The 19,367-nt window shown below is 40.4% G+C and overlaps 5 protein-coding genes across 8 annotated transcripts; 1 reads left to right on the top strand and 4 right to left on the bottom strand.

Moving 5' to 3' along the window:
* Positions 1–67: 67 nt before the first annotated feature.
* LOC121180422 (lysozyme g-like) lies at positions 68–2,029 on the bottom strand. 2 transcript variants are annotated; one of them, XM_041035818.1, is made up of 5 exons: positions 1,898–2,029; positions 1,001–1,117; positions 635–849; positions 398–548; positions 68–304 (listed from the first exon to the last, which is right to left on the bottom strand). In XM_041035818.1, exons 1-5 carry the CDS (start codon positions 1,899–1,901, stop codon positions 168–170), a joined length of 624 nt encoding a protein of 207 aa, XP_040891752.1. In that variant the 5' UTR covers positions 1,902–2,029; the 3' UTR covers positions 68–167. The 2 variants fall into 2 exon arrangements, with proteins under 2 accessions (XP_040891752.1, XP_040891753.1); XM_041035819.1 differs by lacking the exon at positions 1,898–2,029 and adding an exon at positions 1,312–1,524.
* A 2,722-nt stretch (positions 2,030–4,751) lies between these two features.
* Positions 4,752–6,264, bottom strand: LOC121181357 (lysozyme g-like). Of its 2 annotated transcripts, XM_041037283.1 has the most exons (5): positions 6,140–6,264; positions 5,678–5,755; positions 5,288–5,502; positions 5,051–5,201; positions 4,752–4,972 (listed from the first exon to the last, which is right to left on the bottom strand). In XM_041037283.1, exons 1-5 carry the CDS (start codon positions 6,141–6,143, stop codon positions 4,839–4,841), a joined length of 582 nt encoding a protein of 193 aa, XP_040893217.1. In that variant the 5' UTR covers positions 6,144–6,264; the 3' UTR covers positions 4,752–4,838. The 2 variants fall into 2 exon arrangements, with proteins under 2 accessions (XP_040893217.1, XP_040893216.1); XM_041037282.1 differs by having other exon boundaries at positions 4,752–5,201.
* Positions 6,265–6,611: 347 nt separating this feature from the next.
* LOC121180526 (lysozyme g-like) lies at positions 6,612–11,011 on the bottom strand. Its single transcript, XM_041036012.1, has 6 exons — positions 10,542–11,011; positions 9,107–9,145; positions 8,923–9,000; positions 8,311–8,525; positions 8,055–8,205; positions 6,612–7,976 (listed from the first exon to the last, which is right to left on the bottom strand). Exons 1-6 carry the CDS (start codon positions 10,792–10,794, stop codon positions 7,840–7,842), a joined length of 873 nt encoding a protein of 290 aa, XP_040891946.1. The 5' UTR covers positions 10,795–11,011; the 3' UTR covers positions 6,612–7,839.
* An 829-nt stretch (positions 11,012–11,840) lies between these two features.
* On the bottom strand, positions 11,841–15,732 carry pglyrp2 (peptidoglycan recognition protein 2). Its single transcript, XM_041036011.1, has 4 exons — positions 15,433–15,732; positions 13,784–14,644; positions 12,982–13,192; positions 11,841–12,798 (listed from the first exon to the last, which is right to left on the bottom strand). The coding sequence occupies exons 1-4, from the start codon at positions 15,509–15,511 to the stop codon at positions 12,495–12,497; spliced, it is 1,455 nt and encodes a 484-aa protein (XP_040891945.1). The 5' UTR covers positions 15,512–15,732; the 3' UTR covers positions 11,841–12,494.
* A 1,042-nt stretch (positions 15,733–16,774) lies between these two features.
* trappc5 (trafficking protein particle complex subunit 5) lies at positions 16,775–19,362 on the top strand. 2 transcript variants are annotated; one of them, XM_041037308.1, is made up of 3 exons: positions 16,775–16,828; positions 17,039–17,326; positions 18,065–19,362. In XM_041037308.1, exons 2-3 carry the CDS (start codon positions 17,057–17,059, stop codon positions 18,359–18,361), a joined length of 567 nt encoding a protein of 188 aa, XP_040893242.1. In that variant the 5' UTR covers positions 16,775–16,828; positions 17,039–17,056; the 3' UTR covers positions 18,362–19,362. The 2 variants fall into 2 exon arrangements, with proteins under 2 accessions (XP_040893242.1, XP_040893243.1); XM_041037309.1 differs by having other exon boundaries at positions 16,779–16,824.
* The last annotated feature ends 5 nt before the right edge of the window (positions 19,363–19,367 follow it).

Below are 19,367 nucleotides of genomic sequence, written 5' to 3' on the forward strand. Positions count from 1 at the left end.
TCCTTACTGTTCTACAAATTATCACAACTGAGAGTTCTTACTGAGCCCAGCACACAGACATCCGTCATTTGTGGTTTTGCATTGTCTTTATTTAGCTTAAGGTTTGGCACAAGACACACATTTCACAGTGTTTCATGATTTGAGGGTGATTCTTGTTGTTGACAGCTTCAGCTACTAAAACCATTGTTTTTGTACCACTGAGCTCTGGCAACAACATCATTGGCGTAGTCTTCACCTGTTGTGAGTGCGTCCACATTTTGGGACTTCACCTTTCCATCTCCCTGGTTGTAGGCTGCTATGCCTCCTGCAGAGACAAATACAAAAAAAGAGAACGAAGTTGAACAAAGTGTGAAGAAAGTCGATGCATGCACTAGTGAATCGATTCGGTAAAACAAACCTTTCAGCTGCATCTCTGTGCTCCAGTTAGGAAATTTATTGCGAATCAGTTTAATAAAATCAACTAGGATCTCAGTGCCTTGGCAGAGGTGTTCCTCACTGTCCCAGCCACCTTTAGGAGTGTGCCCACCTCCCTTTGGATTAACATCAACCTATAGAAATGGGAATGAAATGGGATGAACACTCATAATATTGTGTTGTAATGCGAGGCTCTACTAACAAGGGTAGTTGTTACAACCTGCATCAGTCCCCAGGCATTATACGCATTTCTGCTGGGGTCCCAGTCTCCCCAGCCATTGCGCAATGTATGTCCAGCCCTGGACTCTCTGGAGATGATGGCAGCAATGAGAGCTGGATCGATATCATATTCATCTCCCACGCTGTAGATTTTTGACTTATACTTTTTCATTCTGTCACTGTCAGTCTCTGCCATGGTGTGTGATGCCCTTACACCTTATTGAGAGAAATACAGGATTATTAAATCAGTGCAACAAATGCATGTGCAGTGCACTGATTTAGAAACTCTACTGTGTAGATACACATGGTTGACTTTTTCTACAATTCGTGATTAAATCATCCTGTGATTGTCTGCTGCAGTGATTACCTGAGTATTCCAGCCTGTCCTGCTGCGCAGTTCTCTTTGAAGCTCCAGTGGTTGAAACCTTCATGATGTCTCCATAAGAGGGAGAAGACGAAGATGAAGAAGAAGAATGAGAAGAACCTGCAAATGATCAGTTTATTAGATGATTTTTCTTCTACATGCATGCACATTTACATTAGCACAAAGCTTGAGATCCTGAGAGGACTTTACCATTACATACAATAAGTGCCACACTAATGTATGTGCAGATACTAGCTGAAAAACTACAAACTAAAATAGGTGAAAATAAGGTGAAAAAACAGAAGCTCTCTCACATTACATTACCACAGGCGGCTGCTTTACTTGTCTGCTATTCTGTTTTTCACCTGCAGAGGGCTTTTTAAGGAGGCCTGGATAGTTCACCAGTGAAGAAACTACAGCTGGTGTAGAAGAAGTAGCCTTCACTGACTGTAGCAGGCATAGGACCGTGTGTCAGACACACTACAGCTGTGTGTTGTTCATTTGTTCTCCTCAGTGAGCAGCCTAATGTGACAGGCTGTAAACCAGTAAAAGCAGCTTTCAGAGAGCATGTTGCATGATTTGTTCAATAATGCAAACAGTTCTTCATCTTCTCATTTTTATCCTTCCTTAGGAAAAAATACTTTTGGATTAACCTCCTGATTGTGATTGTTTATACCACAAGAACATTGAACATTAAAAAAAAAGAGGTTAAAATAAGATGCTGTATAGGTTTTCCCAGGATTAAGTGATATGATACACTGTTCTTCCTTGGGAGTAAGTATTCCAGTGTTTCTTCCTTTGGCAAAACAAAAAAAAAACTTCTGGATTAACCTACTGATTTCCAGTTTATACCACAAGCACATTGCCAAGGTAAAGTTATATTAGCAGAAAACAACCTACCCATTGCGCCTGTTTCCTCCTCTGATCGTCCTCTTGAGGCTGAAAAGTGAGAGCTGCTGCTCTGTGTTCCTGCAGGACAGGAGTATTTATACAGCGTTCTGCTTTACTTGTCTGCTATTCTGTTTCTCGCCTGCAGAGGGTTTTTTAAAGGAGGCCTGGGTAGTTCACCAGTGAGGAAACCAGCTGATTTACAAGAAATAGCCTTCACTGACTGTAGCAGGCACAGGACCCTGTGTGTCAGACACACTACAGATGTGTGTTGTTCATTTGTTCTCCTCAGTGAGCAGCCTAATGTGACAGGCTGTAAACCAGGCACAGCAGTAAAAGCAGCTTTCAGAGAGCATGTTGCATGATTTGTTCAAGTCCCTCCAACAGGAAAATCCCCCTTACTTGAATTTTTATTCCTTGATAGTCATTACTGAACTCACATTTGACACAGGTCAGGTACTTACAGGTCAGGTGTTCTGCAGAGAACACATTCTGTCTTTTAGCATCAACATTATTTGTAATAGTTTTATTCACTTTTTTAATGAATTACATTTCTTTACTGTTGAACTTTAGACACGTTAACCTTTCATTTTCAGTATTATGGCGTGTTCTGATGATACAGTTTAAAGGTCAGCATTGGTGACATTAGGTGCACAGTTGAAGTGTCTGAAAATGCCACCGTGGGACTTTAAGCTTAAATCTTTGCTCTTTTTCAGTGAGCACAGTTGTATAACACATGGGATATCACATCAAGTTATATAACTTATCTCTGCAGATCAGTGATGTGTGTCAAATGGGTGCATACATACAGAATATATCCTCTATCATTCCTAGTCTTTGTTCAAGGTTTGAGAACCAGTTTATTAGATCATTTCTTATTATCACACCTGCAAAGTTTGAGGACCTTAAGGAACCTCACTGTGACAAGATCTTTATCATTTGTATGTGAGAATTTTGAAAAAAAAAAAAAGGGGGTTTAGGTTTGTAACGCCACCCACTAATGGGTAGGAAAAGATTTGCCCGCCTTTCAGAAGGCCACATGAGGGTGCAGCACTTCCTCTTTGTCTGAGGCCTCCTGTGAGCAGTGCTTTAGAGGTAGGCTGTGGTTGAACCAAGCTTAGCTCTTTCGCTGTTTTATATAGTAATATGTGTTTCCATCTGGCAGGAAGACTGAGGGTTGCACCTTGTTGAACCTTATCCACTGAACCAGACAGAGTCAGGGGATTCTGCAGTAGGCCCCCGCATGTCCTTAAGTATGAAACCTATTTAAAGGTAGTGTAGTAGGGTTATATCCTCTGAAGTATTAATATACATTTTTAATAGTTGTTGTCAACTCCTTCAGGCCCAGATTCAGACTGCTGCTTTGCCTGAAGCGTTCTCTTACTTACTGCCTTTGCTCATTTTACATGCTGGACTCACAGGGCCTGGTGTAATGATTTTACTGCATCAACATTAAGTCCCTGTAACTATAGTGTGTATATTGAGCTTTTAACTATCTGTGTATATAAGTCTTTTCTCATGTTCATTTTATCTGAACCAACTGATTTTATTTTTAGGTAGAGGGCCGGCCTGTGGGGAGTAGATCGCAGGGTTCACACTTTGTATGCTGTGTGGTATATAAATAGTGAGGGTCACATGGTTGTGTTCTGAATTCCCTCCTGTGCAGTGCAGTGTTTGTAGACTTGCAGTGTTTGAAGTGTCTTCTAGTGGGCACCAGGTGAGCACATGGTGTGATTATAAGCAGGCTGCAATAGAATCTTCCCACAGTGAGTACCCTACCTTTTATTTTACATTTTTATTGTAACATTCAGTTTGTATTGTCTAGTTTATTTTAATATGTTGTAGAGTGCAGTGGTTAGCACTGTCGCCTCACAGCAAGAGGGGTCCAGGTTGGAACCCTGGTCTGGGCTCTTCTGTGCAGACTTTGCATGTTCTCCCTGTGCCTGCGTGGGTTTTCTCCGGGTACTGCAGTTTAGGTTAATTGGCTACTCTACATTGCCCCTAGGTGTGAGTGGTTGTCTGTTTTTGTGTGTTAGCCCTGTGTTTGACTGGCGACCGGTCCAGGGCGTACCCTGCCTCTCCCCTGCCTTATACTACCTTGAGGGTTATAATTTTAACTCCTCAGGCCTCTCTAAACTCTGAGTCAGGTCACATTATGATAAGACAGTTTGAAAATATGGAAGGAATCTTCAATGAGCTGATAAGAGACTACTGTGAAGCTTCAACACAAATATCCAAGTGTTTCCTCTGCAACAAAGTCCAGGTTCTGGATCCTGGGCCCTCACCATTGGGAAAATCAGCAGAAGAGTAAAACAGCACAAGCTCTCGTTCCCATTTCCTGCTTGGGTCCACTTGAAGCTGGGACATGTTGACCCACTGTACATGTTACCGGATGGGTGTGTTTAATGGCTGTTTTCCTCTGCCAAAGCATTCCTTTCTCAAGCCTGAATAGTCAGCTGGTGAGGAAAGGGAGGGAAAAAATGAAGCATGTGATTTCTGAGGAACAGCTCCTACTGACTGCAGGAGGCACAGTTGGGGTTTGAATCTGAAATACTGTGGCAGTGTTATTCAATTGACCAAGTAAATTGAATGATTGGACATACTGGAGATAACAACATGGATTATAAATTGTTAAACCTAACTTGGTGAACCCTGCAGAAACCCAGTCACAGTGAGAGCATGAAGTAATGTCATGGCTGGTGGTGGGAGCACAGGCAGGCTGATACCATGGAGCTACTTTTTTAGAGTAAGTGATGAGGACCAAGCTTAGAGACAAACACATGGGCAGGCAGCTACAGAGAACAGGTAACTACTTAACAGGAATGTGAACAACTAAGGTACAAAATTAAGAAAACTCATGTCTGGTTTTGCTTTATGTTGTTTATTTAGCTTTTGGCACAAGACACACATTACAAAGTGTTTCATTCATGATTTGCAGAAGATTATTCGGCTGTTAAAAACCGTTGTTTCTGTACCACTGAGCTCGGGCAACAACATCATTGGCGTAGTCTCCACCTGTTGTGTATGCATCCACTTGATCATAGGAATGGACATTTCCGTCCCCCTGATTGTAGGCTGCTATCCCTCCTGCAGAGACAAATACAAATGAGAACAAACTTAAGAAAGCTGATGCGTGTACGAGTCGACTGATTCGATAAAACAAACCTTTCAGCTGCTGCTCGGTGCTCCAGTCACGAAATTTGTTGCGGATCCGTCCAAGAAAATAAACCAGGATCTCAGTGCCTTGGCAGATGTGTTCCTCACTGTCCCAGCCACCTTTAGGAGTGTGCCCACCTCCCTTTGGATTAACATCAACCTATAGAAATGGGAATGAAATGGGATGAACACTCATGATATTGTGTTGTAATGCGAGGCTCTACTAAGTAGAGTAATTGTTACAACCTGCATCAGTCCCCATCCATTAAACGCATTTCTGCTGGGGTCCCAGTCTCCCCAGCCATCCTTCAGTGTATTTCCAGCCCTGGACTCTCTGGAGATGATGGCAGCAATGAGAGCTGGATCAATTCCATATTTACCTCCCACGCTGCGGATTTTTGACTTGTACTTTTTCATTCTGTCATTGTCAGTCTCTGCCATGGTGTGTGATGCCCTTACACCTTATAGAGAGAAATACAATAGATAACAGGATTATTAAATCAGTGCAACAAATGTATGTTTGCCTGTCAGTGCACCGATTTAGAAACACTGTAGATACACATGGTGAGATGATAGCTTTTTCTACCATTGACTGAGTGATTAAATCATCCTGTGATTGTCTGCTGCAGTGATTACCTGAGTATCCCAGCCTGTCCTGCTGCGCAGTAATGTCTGAAGCTCCAGTGGTTGGAACCCTCATGATGTCTCCGTAACCTGCAAATGTTTATTTTGTTAGATGACTTTCTACACGCCCACACACTGACTTTAACACAACGCTTGAGAACCTGAAAGGACTTTACAATTACATTCAACAAGAGCCCCGACACTAATGTATGTGCAGATACTAGCAGCAAAAGTACATTTTTAAAAAGGTTAAAATAAGGATAAAACAGATGCTGTATAGGCTTGTTGTACACCTTACATAACCTTAAAAATATAACATCTTCCGGGATTCAGTGATAAGACACACCGTTTTTGGGACTAAGTATTCCTGTTTCTTCCTTTGGAAAAAAAAAACACTTCTGGATTAACCTCTTGATTGCAAGCAGCACAAGCACATTACCAAGGTATAGTTATATTAGCAGAAAATCAACTCACTCATTTCTCCTGTTTACTTGTCTGATCGTCCTCTTGAAGCTGAAATGTGACGGCTGCTGTTCTGTGTCCCTCTGTCCAAGCTTAAGTCGGAACAGGTGACGGGACTATTTATAGAGCATTTTTACTTTCACTTTCACAACGGCTGCTTTACTTGTCTGCTATTCTGTTTCTCGCCTGCAGAGGGCTTTTTAAAGGAGGCCTGGGTAGTTCACCAGTGAGGATTTACAAGAAATAGCCTTCACTGACTGTAGCAGGCACAGGACCCTGTGTGTCAGACACACTGCAGATGTGTGTTGTTCATTTGTTGTCCTCAGTGAGCAGCCTAATGTGACAGGCTGTAAACCAGACACAGCAGTAAAAGCAGCTTTCAGAGAGCATTTTGCATGATTTGTTCAAGTCCCTCCAACAGGAAAATCCCTCTTACTTGAAGAATGTTGAAGATTTGGAAATAATAATGCAAACAGTTCTTCATCTGCTTATTTTTATTCCTTGATAGTCATTACTGAACTCACATTTTGCAGGTCAGGTTCTGAAACCTTTATTTACTTTTTTAATGAATTATATTTCATTAGCCTTGAACTTCAGCCCCACTTTAACCTTTCATTTTCAGTATTACGGTGTGTTCTGTTTAAAGTTCACCATTGGTGACAACGGGTACACAGTTAAAGGGTCTGCAAATGCCACCGTGTGACTTTAACCTTGAATCTTTTTCAGTGAGCACAGTTGTATAACACATGGGATATCACATCAAGTGATATCACTTATCTCTGCAGATCAGTGATGTGTGTCAAATGGATACAAACTCTCTTCAAAGTCTTTCTTCAGTGTTTGAGAAACATTTTCAACAAGCGGTTGACAGGAAGGCTGTTTCTTACAGTCGTATAGAAGTAAACAAACAACAGAACCTGAAGGTAAACAAGACAATAGAAGTTGTTGTGACCATATACAAAGTTTAAGAGGTTACATGAGTGTACAAAAAAGGCACACACACATACATAAAGGAAATGCTTTGTTGAGTTTCCCCTCACATATCCTCTGTTGTTTTCCTCCTATATGTTTGGAAATCTGTTCAGTCATGATGTTTAATCCTTTGTCTTTATCACTGACCTTCCAGAGGGTCAGTCATTACAAACTTTGCTCATACATGGAGTCTTGTGTAAACAGGGCTTGGAACAAGCTAAAACGGAATGTACCCTATATAATACTCTCAGATAATGTGGTGTGAGGTGTTATTTAGCCATGTAGCATCATGGCTGGAGGGAAAATTCAGTGTGTCAGTCAGTGTAACAGTAAGTTGAAAAAAAAAAAACAACAATCATAATCAAACAGTAGTAATTATTACTCCAGATTTTCCCTGAGAAAGTCACATTTTTACATTTCTTTCAGTATCAAAGCAGTAAAGTGAGAGGTCTCTGTACAATTATGGGTAAACTTCAAACAAGCTAACAGATCATTTGGCACAGATTTAATGGTAACAATTTAATATAAACAAATAGTAGCTTAAAAATTGGGATAAATTTGAAGCCCACTGTGGAATTTACTGACTCATTGGTATGATAATACTTTGTGTGTTTTTCATTCCTTACAGAATTATGGGAGCTGGACGTTTCATTGTGGAGGGGTTAAGTTTAGATATATAACACTCATTACACATATTGGTTCATGTAGGATTTTTAGGAAGTTGTGGGCAGCTTCGGGTTTTAAAAGCCACCATTGCATCTGTACCACTGAGCTCTGGCAACAACATCATTGGAGTAGTCTCCACCTGCGGTGCTGGAGTCCACCTCTTCATAGGAGTGGATGTTCCCATCTCCTGCATGGTAGGCTGCTATGCCTCCTGCAGAGACAAATACAAGTGTGAGCAAAGTGTGGAAGAAGTTTTCACATGAACATTAACTAATTCAGTAAAACAAACCTTTCAGCTGCTGCTCCTTGCTCCACTTAGGAAATTTATTCTTTATGCGTATGATGAAATAAGCCAGGATGTCGAGGCCTTGGCAGAGGTGTTCCTCACTGTCCCATGCACCTTTCGGAGTGTGTCCACCTCCATTTGGATTGACATCAAGCTATGGAATTATTGGTTAGTAGGGTTCATAAGGAAACCACTTCCACTGCAATGTAGCTTGAAAATACTATTTAACAGGGAGTGAGTAAAACAGTTTCATTATAACCTGCATCAGGCCGTAGGTATTATAATCTTTTCTCTTTTCGTCATAGCAGCCCTTGCCTCCTGTCAGTGTCTTCCCAGCCCTGCAGGATCTGGAGATGATGGCAGCGATGAGAGCTGGATCAATTTCTTTCTCACGAGCTGCGTTTTTGATGATGGTTTTGTAATTGTTCATTTGTATCAGATCAGACTCCGCCATAGCGTACGATGCCCTCAGACCTTTAGACAGCAATCAAGGAGAGAACGAGAATATGGCATAAGATAGATAGATAGATAGATAGATAGATAGATAGATAGACAGATAGATAGATAGATAGATAGACAGACAGATAGATAGATAGATAGTTAGATAGATAGATAGATAGATAGATAGATAGATAAATAGATAGATAGATAGATAGATAGATAGACAGACAGACAGATAGATAGATAGTTAGATAGATAGATAGACAGATAGATAGATAGATAGATAGATAGATAGATAGATAGATAGATAGATAGATAGATAGATAGATAGATAGACAGATAGATAGATAGATAGATAGATAGATAGATAGATACATAGATAGGTGACTGTAGACGAATGTTTCATTATTGTTTGTTCTGCAGGGTTTACCTGAGAATTTCAGCTTGTCCTGCTGAGCAGTTTTCTCTGAAGCTCCAGTGGTTTCCACCTTCATGATGTCTCCGTAACCTACAAATGTTCCGTTTATTAGATTATATTAGATTTTAATCATCAATATGAGCCCACAGCATGAGGACCCAAAGGCACTTCACATCACCAAAAAGCTCTCACTTACGGGAAAAAGATGTCGGTGATCCTTCATTTATGTCCCTGGCTGGAAATACACAAAGACATAATGTTGAACAGCACTGAAATAACTCATTGAAAGACATCTGTAGGTATGTCAGTGTTGGTATGGGCATTATAAGCATAAGGTCATAAGTAAACTGAACACTCAAAATGAAAGTAAAAGTGACTGACCAATAAGGATAAGATAAGCAACTGCTTACAGTGGAACAGTTCTTGTTTCCAGTTATCAGTGACTGATACTGTTGAGCTGTTGAGCAAAATGTTCTATTACTCTGAAAAGCTTTTGTCACTTGGATGTCTAGATCAATCATGTCATGTCATGTTATCATCTGCCGCTTATCTGGGTCTGGGCCCGGGTCACAGGGGAAGCTGACTCCCAGTCCACAAGTGGAGCCCATGGGAGGTGGTGCCGCCCGGAGTGGGCTCAAACACACAACCACGAGAGAGTGAGTCCCGTGCTCTACCAACTGAGCTAACCAGGCAGCCTAGATCAATCATTTAAAATAGAAATCATGTGTTACGAGCTAGAAACTGAAAAATTGCTGCAGTACCTTAATTAATGCCGTCTGTTTTATCAAACTGATTTCAAATTGGAATAATTGTTGAGTTTGTGAAGATCGTAAGCTAAGTGTGATATTTCTAATTTTAAAGAAATAATCTGCAACTGAACAGGAAGAATGTTTCACCAAAACTGAAATTAAGCGTTTTTGAGTCATAAACTTTCCTACACTTTATGTTCCGTAAACGCACTTTGTAGCATGTAGACTGTGATCATCCATCCTCTAGTCTTTACTGTTCCTTTATCCTATGCAGGGTCATTGCCACTTTTGCTGTACTTGTTTTTTAAAACTATTTTATGGTGCTTTAAAGAAGAAGAACACTGCTTTTTAGACAAAACAAAATGTACATTTATAACAACCAATATGTGTGATACAATATTATTATAGACAGGTAAGGAACCCATACCAACAGAGAGGAAGAAAACAAAAATGAATTAAATAAAAACAAAACTAGTAAGTTTTACTGATTAATTGCTTGCACATGTGAACAGACACTTTGTGTCTGATGTGGTTTTTTCATACATACACAAAAAACAATAAACAATTACCTCATTTACTCCTCTCCCTTATTGAAAAATCTAAAATGTATTAATATGCAAATATTGTTCACTACAAAGGTTTGACTGCTGGACCCAAAATATCGCCTACCTCACTCTTATTTCAGGCTCCAAGCTTCAACGACACAAAACAGTAAAACTACTACATCACAGAGTCGTGATGGTGTGAGTTTCAAAACTCTGCACATAGTTCATTCTGCACAGTGAAGCTAAAAGATCAAAGTGGAGGACAGCAGAGCAAAAGCTTTAATGCTAGATGCAACAAATGAATCCAGTGAACACACCAGACGGCAAACAAACCCACCAAAGTTCTCTCTTTGCGCGTTGCAGCCGATCTCCTCCAGCTTTTCCAGAACCACCTCTTTAGCTCCGGACTCTGTGAAAGTTGTAATCAGGACATCTGCAATCTCCAGACGATCTTTGTCTTCCACATCTGCGCGTCTGAGCCGCGGATCTCTCTTGTGGTCCAGGATCGCGGAGCAGAACTTCTTAAACTGCATCTTATCCAGATCTTCCAGCACGTCGACCAAAGCGCGTTTACAAGTCTTGGTTGCCATGTCCGCCTCACACTCAGAGGACTAATAACTATACTGTCCCGCGCCCGTCTTACGCCTGTGTGGAATGAAGTGAAAAATGAAAGTAACCTATTTAAAGATGTGCCTTTGACTTCGACCACACCGATCAGGACTGAGGACAGAACTATACGCTACACAAGCAGCAGGCATATAATGAAACCGACAGAGTCACTGTAGAGTGCAGATGACTGACAGCAGGGAAACGACATTTCCTGCCTGACTTCACCAAAAAAAAACATCTTCGTTATCTTCCTACCAACAATAGTCTAAAGAGCTTAATTGTTTTTAGCTCATTTCGTGCTCCCTTGGTTCATTCTCCTAAATTAAGTTGTTTTTTGTCTTGTCAAATCTGGACTGGGCTTAGTTAATATGTGTAATAATTAAATAAGTGTAACTGAGTGAAAGGAAGGGTAACATTCCTGCCCTAACAGTTGCTGTAGTTGTTAACAGCATGAGAAAAAAGGCCTGCAGGTATTAATCACTGTGCAGTTCTCTGCAAAAGCCTTCAGTTTATATCTTAATTTAATTTACAGCTGACAACATGTATTTTTATTCTCCTGAACCTGGAAATGAAAAACAATCCAAGCTGAGGCAGTAAAGGGCAGCGCTTTTCAGACCATGACTGATTTCTTGCTTTGTATTTTATTTTATTTTATTGGCATTGTTCAGCTTAGTTGCCATATAGTCTACTGTGTCCATTGGACTTAATGAGAGCTTAAGGGTGGGTCAATAGGAACCTGACAATAAAGCTCCTAACAGGTTAATCCAACCTAATCACACATGTAACTGTAACACTTACATTTTCTGTAAATATCTGCTTGCATTAAGATCTAAATTAGTCTGTACTGCCAAAAAGTTGATCCTGTGGTAAAGCAATCACTACACAGTTTGAATCAACATCACTATTGCAAAATGTTTGTCAAATGCAGAACAAAATCTGTTTGTGCTTGTCTCAGCTGTACGAGATGTACCTGGCAATAAATCCTGTTGGTGGAAGAGTGAAACATGCAAATGAACAAAACATGTAATAGAAACAATCGCATTTATTACAGCTCTCTTGTTTTTGAAGAGTCAGTTTCCTGTAAAATCATAAAAGGAAAAATAAGATTATAGGGAATTGAGACTGAAATTGAAAGGTTCTTTAAAGATCCAGAACTCCCAGTTGGCAATTCAACAGAAATACATCAATTTACACTTTGTTTGCCTTAGAAAACTCATACGTTTCACTCACTTCACTATGATTCAGAAATACTTGTTTCATCTTGTGAGATCTGCCTAACTGATGAATAAACTCCACAAATTAAACAGCTGGAGAATCAAGATGGGTCGCCTTACTTGATATCCTGGTCACTGTACCTTTACTGGATTTAAACTCACCTTGGACCTTAGATCCTTTCAGGGGCCCAAAAACCTGAATGAGCTCTATTAGCTCTTGCTGTTAAACCAGTGGTCCCCACAGGATGACTAGGGAGATCCATTTTGTTGACCAGATTTTAATAAATCCTACACTGAAACAGGTGGACCTGAACTCAGTCCTCTATATTAAAATAATAAATTAGACCAGAATCTGGAGGATTAACTCAAGATCCTTTTCTTATTTTTGAAATAGTTTCACTGTATGAAACACACTAATAATGGGTCTTCAGGGTATAAGAATCCAAAGTTGAAAGAAGACAGTCCTGTCATTCCCTGAAGTGCTCCCAGCTTCTTATTTCTGAAAAGAAGGCATCTCCAGGGCAGGTGGTGTAGTTCACCACCTGTCTGTGGCCATGGATGGTGAAGTTGGCAGCCAATCCTCCTCCATTTACTGCACATCGAACTAGACGATGGCGCAACAGGTCCATGGCATGGCGAGACGGCAGGGTGGCAGTGTAGTTACCAATTATTGACACGCCATACCCAACATCATTGTGGCCTCTGGTGTGTCTGCCGAGGTGCTTCCAACCTCTGCCCTCATAGACGTAGCCATCAGAGCCAACCACAAAGCTGATGGCACAAAGATAGTGCAGCGCATGATGAATGAAAGCAATGTACAGTAAAAACTGGAGGATGATGTTAAGAGACAAACAGTACAAATGTTCAGAATTAATGCCAACTTAATTTTCAACTGTGATACACTTTCAACAATATGTGCTTTTGTGCATTACTATTACTTTAAATGCCAGTTACCTGTATCCAATGTCGCCCCAACCTCGGTCTTCCTGGTGGAAACGCTGCATGGCTCTCATATCACGAGAGCACTTTGGGAAAGATAAACAGGGTGAGGACGGCTCATAGGTGTGGTGAACATACAGAAATTGGAGGGGCAGAGACAGTGGGATAGGTGTATCCTGGTAGGCTTTTGCCCCCCACTGACAGCGTGGGATGATTTGAGGGCAGTCTGAAGGGAGGAGGAGAGAAGATGAGGGTTAGGATACTAAAACCACAACAGATTTTGCTATGTCGTACCAAAAAACTTGTATTTCCAACAGTCGAGTCCAGAATTGGATAGGCTGATGTGCTAACTGATATTAGTTTCTCAATATTTCGTAATACTGTAAACCCAGGTTGGTGCTGGATGGGTAGTATACAGTGCTCAAAACAGCTGCAAGCTGCAGCTGAAATTAACAAAACAGTTTTGCTGCAGACCATAAAACCAAAACAATAAGCTAAAAGACGCTAAAATGCTCCATAGAGCATTTTACACAGGGTTGATTAACCACTCCAACGGGCTAGCCTTTGTGCTCTAACTGCAACAACAAGTCAATTAATTGATTAGTTGATTAACACAGATTCATTAATAAATTCAGCAATGATTTTAATTGTTGAATAGCTATTTGAGCAATTTTTCAGCAAAAATGATATAAATCCACTGGTCTTAGCTTCTTGAACGTGGATATAATTTGTGATAGACATTTTTCACAGTATGTTGAAATTTTACAGACCATGGTTGCAGCTTTGGTATGCACCTAAGTATCACTTCATAGCTCACCCCAGTATTTGTGCACAAATGCCTGCAATCCATCTTTCACCGCTTTTGCCACTCCAGTGTCCACAGCAATCCATTCTGTATTCTCCAGCTGCCAGACCAATGTTAGTGTTTCCATCACCTGGCTGTGAAGATCAAGTGGCTCCAGAATGGATCTAGAGATCTCCCTTCGCCTTGGACTAACATGGCTGGTCACAGCATCAAGACCCAGCCCCTCATGCAAAACAAAACTATAGTATCCTTTCAAAATCTCACTGAGGGCCGGTGGCTGTTCAGATCCACTTAGGTTGCTGAGGTTCATGCCTAGTATAGCTCCATCCATGCCTCCATTAATCACTGCATCAGTGGCCAGAGTGGGAGGCCGAGACAGCTTGAACACCTTAGGGTGGTCCACATTGTCCCAGCATCCGTTAGGCCCCAGGCGACGAGACGGTGAGAAATCCTGGAGGCTGAGGAATGACAGACCCAGCGTCCTGCCTAAGGTGAGAGGGAAGAGTCCAGTGGCTGGCGTGCCCTCCATCTTTGCTTTCAGTCCTGCTTCAATTCCAAGCAGTAAGGGGGCAAGGGCAACTGTGGTGCCATCTGGAGTGAGAACCACCCCTCGTTCCTCACCGTGGTCTGTCACAATGTGGTGAATGGCCTTATCAAAAAAGCTGAAGGATGAGGCATTGAGGATGGCTGTTTCTAGGACCTCAGTATCATTGAGACTGTATGATGCACCCAAGAAATGGATGGTCATTGCATCGTCATGGCCAGCGGTCCTCCGCAGGGCTCTGACCAGAGCCAGTGGGGGCAGACCAGGGTTGGAGTCTTCAACTTGCTGCACGGCTTGGATGAAGCTTTCCATGTTACGCAGGTGGACACCTGATAACAACACATGATGGAAAAAAAGTGAAGGAGGAACACAGAAGAGCATTAATTTAGTTACTTCCATTAACAGTCACACTGTGACTCTTCCTGAGTGGCATTACAAATGTCAGCTTGAATCACTGTATGAACTGTTAGAAGAAGTTAAAATAAAAGGAGAAAGACAGGGGTTTTAATACGTTCTCAGATGTCTGTGGAGCAGTTCATAAAGCTGACCTCTTGATGGCACTGTTCAGGCAAGTTACTGATTGGAAGGAAATTACTGGGGTGGCAAAGAGGGCTGGAATTTATGTTTTGGCAAGGCCATCCCCGTCATCATCAATATTTCCTTTGAAGGAGTGCATGTTGGAGGAGATAATGACAAACCCAGAGCACACAACTCAATCAGAATGTTTTAAAAGATCTGGCATCTTTTCCAAAACTCGGAAAGTCTTCATAAATGTGTATAACAGGTATCTTCTCCCTCCTATATGTTTTGTCTCTTTAATATTTTATGATGTTCATTCATGGGGATAGATATAGGAGTTTGGTAATATCTGTATGCATAATGAATGATTGATGTGTGATCTGTAAAAGTTGTTTGCTGAATGATGAAAAAGATAGTAAGCACTCTGAAAATCTGCAGTTTCTTCACTTTCTTTGTGAATCACAAAATGAAAGGTTTCCTAGAGAGAAGATATTCCTTATCAGCATGCCTACGGCCTAAAGAGGAATTTAACTCACGATGATCAATGTAAATGTCAACAAAACACAAACATTTACATATTTTGAATGACTGAACTTACCTGTCGGCCTGCTGCAGACAGAAAAGAAGCAGAAAAAAAACAGAACAAAAATCAGCGATCCAGATAAAGTCATGTTCATCTGCTAGTTGTTGCCTCCAAAAAAAAGTTATTTTCTGTTAAACAGAAGAATGAGAATTGGGTTTTCTACAAACTAAATGAACAAACCTAAACACTGAGGTATGAGTGAATCTCTGCAATAGTCCTCAACACGCAGCAGGCATTCCAGAAATGTAAACTGAGTTGCACAGTTGTGCTTTCCACAACTTCTGAGATGAGTTGTGTAGGTGTATTTGTGTAGGTGTACGTGCATGACTGCAGTGTTGTGACCCAATAGGGGAGAGTGCTCTTTGTACACGGATGGCTCCAAATATTGATTTAGGTACGTTAAAGTGTGTCAAGAGCAAAACAAACTCTGGACAGGCTAGTAAAGCTGGTTACAAATAAACTTAATTTCTAAAATTGTATGGGGGTTATTATTCTTTCCTCACATGTTACACAGCCTTGTGCGGATTCATTGCACAGTGATTTGATAAACAACACAGAAGTGGAAGATAAAGCAGATTCATGGTTAATGTTCACCATCTCATGTGATGTGTGCAATTGTTTGTGTACTCACCAGTGTCAGGAAAGATTTTTAGTCACTATTGATAAACACTCAACTATATGTGAACTTGAAATGCAGCGGAATTATGGACATACAGAACCGTCCAGATTACAGGTGCTAAAACCAATGGGCTACATAAACATGCAGTCATGATATCTTGTCACAAAAATAAAATTTTATTAAACAAATTAAAAATGAAACACTAAATGTGATTTTGTGTAATCAAGATTATATGAACCCACAAAACAAATACTTTTTTCCAATTACATTTTATAAATAACAAATTAATATATTATATTAATATATATTAATATAGAAATTCTAAAGAATTTGTGGAATGTTGAAATGTCCTGTTCCCCCTTGTTAATTTTCTGTCATTGTCTTTTATCTAGTTTTATTTTATTTATTTTTAATGTATTATTATTAGTATTATTGTTGTTGTTGTTGTTGTTATTGGTTTGATTATCACTTTTCATTACATTAATCTCAACTTGCTTGTCTGTCTTATCAACTTTTCAGTCATCAGTAAAGAGTCAGACTTTTGACTTGATCTCTAACTCTTTCACTCCTTTTTGACTTTAAGTCAGAATTATAACATACTATTACGAGATAAGTCGGAGTTAGAAAGAAAGAAAGAAGGAAAAAATTGGTAATGTCATAATTTTTACTGTGAAAGTCATGATTTTTCTGTTTTAGTTTTATGTTTGACCAGTGGTGTCATGTGACTTGGTGACGGAACAGGAACAGGATAGTCGGAACAGGAAGTAACCCACAGGACAACAACAAAAGCAAGTGCAGTAGGCGATTATATGAACTGTGATTGTAGTTACAGTTTGTTTTTATGAAATTTGAAATGAAACATATTCCTCAGCTCATTTTGGCCGATGTTACTTTCGGTGTCCCGCACGTGACTGCATTGGTTTGGTCTGGTTAGCTGTACCGTGCTAGCCTGAGCTAGAGCTTGTGTTTTAATTGTTATATTTTTATTTTACCTCTCTACAGACGTTCGTTAAAATCGAAATGGAGACTCGCTTCACCAGAGGCAAGTCTGCTATTTTGGAGCGGCCTCTGAGCCGACCTAAAACCGAGGTGAGTGTGAGCGCCTTCGCCCTGCTGTTCTCGGAGGTGGTGCAGTACTGCCAGAGCCGGGTGTACTCGGTGTCCGAGCTGCAGGCTCGTCTGGCCGAGATGGGGCAGCGGGTCGGAGGCAGCCTGCTGGACGTGCTGGTGCTGAGAGAGAAGAACGGCAAGAGAGAGACCAAAGTCCTGAACATACTGCTGTTCATCAAGGTACACATCAGCTCTGTGTGTGTGTGTGTGTGTGTGTGTGTGTGTGTGTGTGGCTGTACAGTGTGTGGACCGGTTTGAATTTTAAACCATTGAAGTGAGCACATTAGTACTTTAAATATATTTCGATGCTATTTTTTTACAGTGTGGTGTTGATATTTTTACTCAAGTAAAAGTTTTGATTACTTCCGCCGTCACTGGTGGTGGAAAGTTAGTACTTTTCCTAAGTAGAATTTTGAGTTACTTACACTTAACTATTTCAATTTGATGCTACTTTATTTTATTTTTTTTACTCTACTACATTTATCTACTACTACTTATAAGACTATAAAATAAAATAAAAACTTTCTTACAAAAAATCAGTGTCTATTAAACTAATTCATAAAACCGTAATATGGGGTTTTTTGCAGTGCAGAAAACGATATGAGCATATTTTAAAATAGTTAAAAACAGCTGCACCTTCATCATCATACCACTTGCTGTAAAAAGGCATAAGAACAGAAAAGAGAAGGGAAACAGATGTGAGAGGACCTCACCCATTTTGCACTGATGCAGATACATGAACCAAAAATAACAGGTGTGCCTAGCATTTTGAATTGGTCGTTGTGCCTCAGTACATTTGAATATTGAGAACTCTATGAAACGGGCATTCATTACACTTTTAGTGTAGTGTTTGTTGGTGATTACCCAGTGTGAACCTCCACCTACATGCTCCTCAGTCATTTGCTCTGTACTCCACAGGTGTCTGTGTGGAGAGCCTTGTTTGGCAAGGAGGCGGACAAGCTAGAGCAGGCCAACGACGACGACAAGACCTACTACATCATCGAAAAAGAGCCCCTCGTCAACACGTACATCTCTGTTCCTAAAGAGAACAGCAGCTTGAACTGTGCAGCCTTCACTGGAGGGATCGTAGAGGCCATCCTCACCCACAGTGGCTTCCCCGCCAAGGTCACCGTCCACTGGCACAAGGGCACCACGCTCATGATCAAGTTTGACGAGGCAGTGATCACCAGAGACAAGGCACTGGAAGGCAGATAGGGGAGAGATTGGATGAGAGATTGAGAGGGTGTGTGTGGGTGGAGGTATGATGTTAATGTAACTGCTGGAATGTGCAGACAGTGATGGAAGCATGGTGGATTGTAAATGCACTAATTCAAGAGAACATAATCAGGATATAAAAGAAAAGCAGAGCAGGACTGCAGTTAATAGTTATTTAGATTATTGGTTAATGCTTGGAATTTTTTTTTTGATTAATCAATTAAATGTTTGGTATATAAAATATATATCAAAAAATTGCCCAAGATGCAAGTTGAAATATTCATAGTGCTTGTTTTGTTCTGTCAACAGCCTGAAACCCAAAGATATTCAGTTTACTTTTATTGACTGGCAAATCTTCATATTGGACAAGCAAGAACAAGTCGTGTTTTGTCATATTTGCTTTAAAAATTAATCAGTTATCAAAATTGTTGTGAATTAACTTCCTATCACTCAACTAATCGATTAATTAACTCATCATTTCAGAGCTACAGTAAAGCATACTGTATCCTGTGTTGGATGTATCTGTCCTTTGCAGTGGAAAGTAAAACTTTCCTGGACAATTTAGAATGTTAACATTACACCAAAATGTCTATTTATCTGTTTGAAATTATAGTTTATCTTGTGCTGCATAAGAGAAGATGTTTTTGTTTTTTTGTACATCATATCAGACTGACTCCAATAATTTCCACACCAAACAGCTGATGGAAAATCCTCCGTTTCCCCACACTACTATGTTAGTCAGATAGATGTGACTGCATCTGTATTGACAGGCCTGATGGCGTAATAACAGTATTCTCTACAGACTGTCTGCACATGTTTGTGTTATGGGATCAACACAACACTTTAACACAGTCAGACAGGGATGTGTTTAACAGGTGGGGATGCTTTATTTGTGTCATGTTAAGCCTGCAACTAAAGGATTATTGTTGACATGTTTGTCAAAATAATGTTTATACCTGTATTTTGTTCTGAGAAAATGTAAATAAATACATTAAAGGGTGTTTTC

This window comes from Toxotes jaculatrix, chromosome 4 (genome assembly GCF_017976425.1).
Source record: "Toxotes jaculatrix isolate fToxJac2 chromosome 4, fToxJac2.pri, whole genome shotgun sequence".
NCBI lineage: Eukaryota > Metazoa > Chordata > Actinopteri > Toxotidae > Toxotes > Toxotes jaculatrix.